Consider the following 4912-nt stretch of genomic DNA (forward strand, 5'->3'; position numbering starts at 1 on the left):
TTTTGCTTCTTATTTTATTATCCATCAGCAGATAATGGCCAAACGGAATTTCTCCTCAAATATATAACATTTATTACATTTACTTCTTTCTGCACAAACACAGCCTGGATATTAGGGTAATTATTTGCCTGTCAACTGTAAAAACCTGTTGTTACTTCACAGTTCTTTTAAGAGTCTGGAAAACCAGATGGTCTCAAAAACAATCTCAGCAAAAGCCTGGTTAAAATTATATATAGACCCCAAAAAGTATTCCCTACTGATCATGATTTCATATGCTAGTCAAACATCAAGCCTAATATAAGATTCAACAGTGTCTTTCAAAAATTACTTATTCTGCAGGAAAAAAAAAGTTTAATGATTTAAGAAAATCTTCGCCCAAAGCTTCCCGACATTAAAAGTAATAGAATGTATTTTACCTTAAATGTGACTTCCCTGCTTTTTTTTATTAGCCCTAGCATTACAGCAGATAGCTGCTGTATTGTAAAGCATTAAAAACCTTTTCTTTTCTAAACAAAAGCCATTTTGAAAAGTTTTTAAGCTACATCATTCTTTTGTAACTTGATTCCACTGGAGAAAATGAGGCTAAAAACCATTGTATATCAGGAAATGCCAATTTTCTTCCTAGCTGTAGTTCTGAATCATCCTTGATTTCTTTAAAATCACTATTTGGCAGTCCTGACATGCTTGCTTCTGGTTACATTTTTTTCTGATGAAAAATGCTGTTGAATCACTTTATTTCCATATCTTAAATATCTCCCTGATAATTGAACAATAGTGATCTGAGAAAAAGACTGAAATACCTTCTTGTGTATTGGTCCCTCCTGGATCATTTGGATTTGTAGGTCCAGCTGGTGGCTCATATCCTACTACCAAATCAATTGTTGCCTATAGAGAAATACATGGAGTTTTATGCAGCACACAGTACTCATAACAATCGATTTAAAGCAGTAAGCTGTTCTAACACTGGACATGAACAGTTAACTATTCATAGTCACGGCATGGTTTATAATAAAATTTCAGCTATTAGTAAATTAATAAAGTGTTATTAAGCTATATGTACATAAAACCTATAAAGATTACGCACTTTGCAGCTAATGGAATAGACTCTAAAACAATAATTAAAAAATGCAATCACTGTGTTTATATTTAGAAAAATCTGTCACATTACAAGTATACAAGATGTTCCACAGATGTTCATTTAGTTCTACAATATTCATTGCAGTCTAGGTGACATCCTAAATTTGCAGATGGAAAAACAAAGCCAGTGAGAAATAATGCTACAACATAAAAAGTTTGAATCATAAGTAAAATTTCCTATCTGGCTCTTCTAATTGCTTGTTCATACCTCCATCCTGGAAGAAAACCTCTATGTCATTTTCCATTCTAATTATAGAATTGTCTTTTTTGTGCTTGACTGTGGTTTTGGATTACCAAACAAACCATTATGACTCCTAGTTGCCACAGTAACGTGAGGAGTCAGCAAAAAAAAGCACAACCTTGTGACCAGCTAACCATATTAAACTACAGCTGATGAGATACTGAAATTACCGTTAAGGTCTTTTATTATTAGGTGTACTAGAATGCAATATAAAGTGTCTTAACAGCTAGACTGCACAAACACAGTAAGGTTCCAGTTCTAGAAACTATTTAATTAATAACTAAGTTAATAAACAGCTAATAACTCTGTTAAATTTAAACACGTGCTAAACCAAGTTAAGCAAGTTCTTGTATAACTTCCTGAACTGACCTAGCAGTGAACATGTACATTATTATGTGCTTCCTAGAATTAGTGCTATGACACATGTGGATATTGGAAAGAATACAGCAAAAAAGTGTGTATGGGAACTCCACCTGGTACGTAAAAATGTGCTTTTCTACATCAGGCTGATTTCCATGCATACCCTGTGGCCCATAATATTTATAACACTTATATACAAATACATAATACATACAAAGAAAACAATTTATCTAACTTAAAGGATACTAAACAAACTCAGATGGTATAGACATAATTATATTCTGTTATAAATTCCTTCTGTCTGGAGCTTTTGCTACAAAATTCCAAGCATTTAATTTATGAAGTAAAAATAACTTGAATATATTTTTGTTTCACTATTAGCTCTGTTGCTGGAGTATTTTGATCAAGAATACAGTAAAATAAGGAAATGTAAAACACTCACTCCAGTTTCTTGTCCCCTTTCATTTAGCAGAGGTATGAGTTTGAAGGGAAAAGACCTGCTCTGGTTACCTACAAGATCCTTAAGTGCTATAGATGCACTGCCAATTAATCTGAAAGGAAGTAAAAATCATTATTAGAAAGCAAATATTCATCAAACAGAAGTTCACTTTTGTCTTTTGCTAGTGTCTGTTAGTTGTCCAAATAATTCTAGCCATGACATGAAAACCCAAGATGCAATAAAAGATTATTGCAAATGTTATCTAATGATTGTGTACTGCTAATTTGTATTTTCTGTTTCACTGGACTTAAATGTGCTGGCATTCTTTATAGAAGACACACCTTTCACCTAAAAAGGTTAAAAACCTAAATATAACTAAGTTGTATGTGTAGTTTTGAAAATAATCTTCTGTATAACTTTCAACAGCCTTGTCACTTGTTTCAGCCACTGAATTCTCATTGGTAAACTAAAGGATGTAATACTTTCCCTGTGTAGGTTTGCAAACCCTCAGATGAGAAGCAATGTATAAAAGCTAGATATGACAGCTGTTGTACCACACAGAAAGAGACACAAAAAGACAAACACACATCTCTGTAATGAAAGCAATGAAACAGAACAAACACAATCAATGTGTTTTGTAGAGGCTTCACAAAATCTTCATGCCCATACTCTGCATTTTGGAATAGGTTCATCTGCTTTCCTCTAAATCCTCTGAATGTTTCGATATGGCTCTAGAGAAACCTACCAAGAGAAGCTGCCCAGGAGATCTGACATTATGTGGGTGACTCTCCTGAGCTACTTCTGCCTAACTTGGGACTGCATCTGTCACCCTCATCCTCTTCAACAAAGTGAAACCTGCATGCACATTTAACCTGAGAAACTTCTTTTAGGCAGAGTTTCTACCAGTGCGGCATTGGTCTCACGCTATCTGGCACAGTATTTTGTTCCCATAGTATGTAATAACAGTTTACTCCTATACTGAAGTGGATTATTGGAATAACTGAGATTTTTGCCAATGAAAAACCCCCAAGATAATTTTGCTCTGTAAATATTACAAAGAACATGTTTTACAAACAAAACACCACCTTTGCTGCCAAAGTGGAAAAAAGATCTGTACGCAGAGAACTTAACTGAGGTCCCTTTGAATAGATTTTCATGGAGAAACTAAGGCTGAAAGGGCATTTTTTTACATGGAGCAAGAGCATTATTACAGCTACTCTCTGGTGCTATGCCATGAGAACGTAATTTACTTTTGCAAAGTACGTTAGGATAGGTAAGTATAAAACATTAATTTCCTGCAAATATACATTCCAGGTATTGCACATTACAGCATTTGTTTAGCTGTGCACAAAAAATAACCACACCTTCTGTTTGAATGACCTGTTAGAATTACTTCGGTGCTGTTACCTCCTCTGTCAGCTCTGCTTTCCCAGTTCATCTCACTCCTCCACACTCCTCCAGTCCCATTGTCATTTTGATAGCTTTGACTCACTGCTCAGACCTTTCACTTCTGTCTCCCAGATTGCCAGAGAACAGTAATATTCCATGTATGCCTCACATATTCCTCACACACAGGGGATGGACTAGATGTGAAAAGCAGTTTAAACTCAGGCCACGCTGCACAGGAAATGTGTGAAGCCAGTCTAACCTTTAAGACAAGCATAACTAAAACTCTGAGACCATTTCTAACACCTGCCTTTCCTCCCTTTACTGAACAGGCACCTGGATTCAGTATTGTAGTCTTGATCCAGTGTCCTTTTAAAAACTATGGAAATACACCTCATTATTTTAGTGAGCATTAGATCAACCCTAGGTACAGTTTCACTTTTTACAAATTGTTGCACAGAGCTGGACGTTAGCTGAAACACCACGCATTTCTCAACTTTAGGGAGCTTCAGAAGCAATTTCTCCCGTTATGCAATCAAAATTGCATTCAACACACAAGACAAACCTAGATTTGGAACATCAGATACACACACAGTGGTCTTATTTATCCCTCCAAATGTAGTATTATTTGACATGTCTTATGATTTGATATAGCAAATATTGACACCAAACTGTAATGTACACTTAGCTCGGGAAACAACAGCAGATGGTCTCTCCCAAACAGAAAGAAGCTTTATTTTTTTCTGTGGCTTCAACATTCCAAAAATTGGTGCTATATAGAAGTCAAGTATGTCTGACATTAAATACCAAAGAGAACATCTCCCTCTGCGTCTGGCCAAACTTTTCCATGTAAAGGGAAAGCGTCATGCAGATAGACACTGATTATTCAATAGTCAAAGAAAAGCAAAAAAGGTCATTCCACAATGACTGCAAATCCCAAAGCAGTTAAGAGAGGAAAATACTGGGTAGCTTAATGCATTTTTCTCTTTATTACATAGCCTTCTAACATGTTAATAGCTTTGAAGGCAAGTATAATATAAGCACATTGTAAACAATTCCTACAGTTAGAAGGAACAAATGCTTTAATTTCATTTACACAGATGAATACTGAAAGAAACCAACTTCTCTTCACTCTTTTCCCTTAAATATAATATTAATCAATAAATATTTTCAATTCCAAATATGTTTATTTTACCCAAATCCTTTAACTGTGACTATGCCTTCCCATTTGAGAATAACAGAGAGAAAGATAAATAGTTTGAGACATCACAGAAGGGAAACGCCCAACAAGACTACCCAAAACCAGTAAGCCAAATCTGATTCTAGAGAAAGGCAAAGAAAATCTTTCC

At 35.1% G+C, this 4912-nt stretch overlaps 1 protein-coding gene across 1 annotated transcript in view; it reads right to left on the minus strand.

Moving 5' to 3' along the window:
* Positions 1-4912, minus strand: part of MYOF (myoferlin) — a gene marked incomplete at its 5' end in the record, with an annotated part of 64793 nt that overhangs the window by 49893 nt on the left and 9988 nt on the right. Inside the window, 2 exon segments of the mRNA XM_010074714.1 lie at positions 801-885; positions 2181-2289. Of these exon segments, the coding sequence (XP_010073016.1) occupies positions 801-885; positions 2181-2289 (194 nt within the window).

Source organism: Pterocles gutturalis, unplaced genomic scaffold (assembly GCF_000699245.1).
Source record: "Pterocles gutturalis isolate BGI_N339 unplaced genomic scaffold, ASM69924v1 scaffold36207, whole genome shotgun sequence".
Classification (NCBI taxonomy): Eukaryota; Metazoa; Chordata; class Aves; order Pterocliformes; family Pteroclidae; genus Pterocles; species Pterocles gutturalis.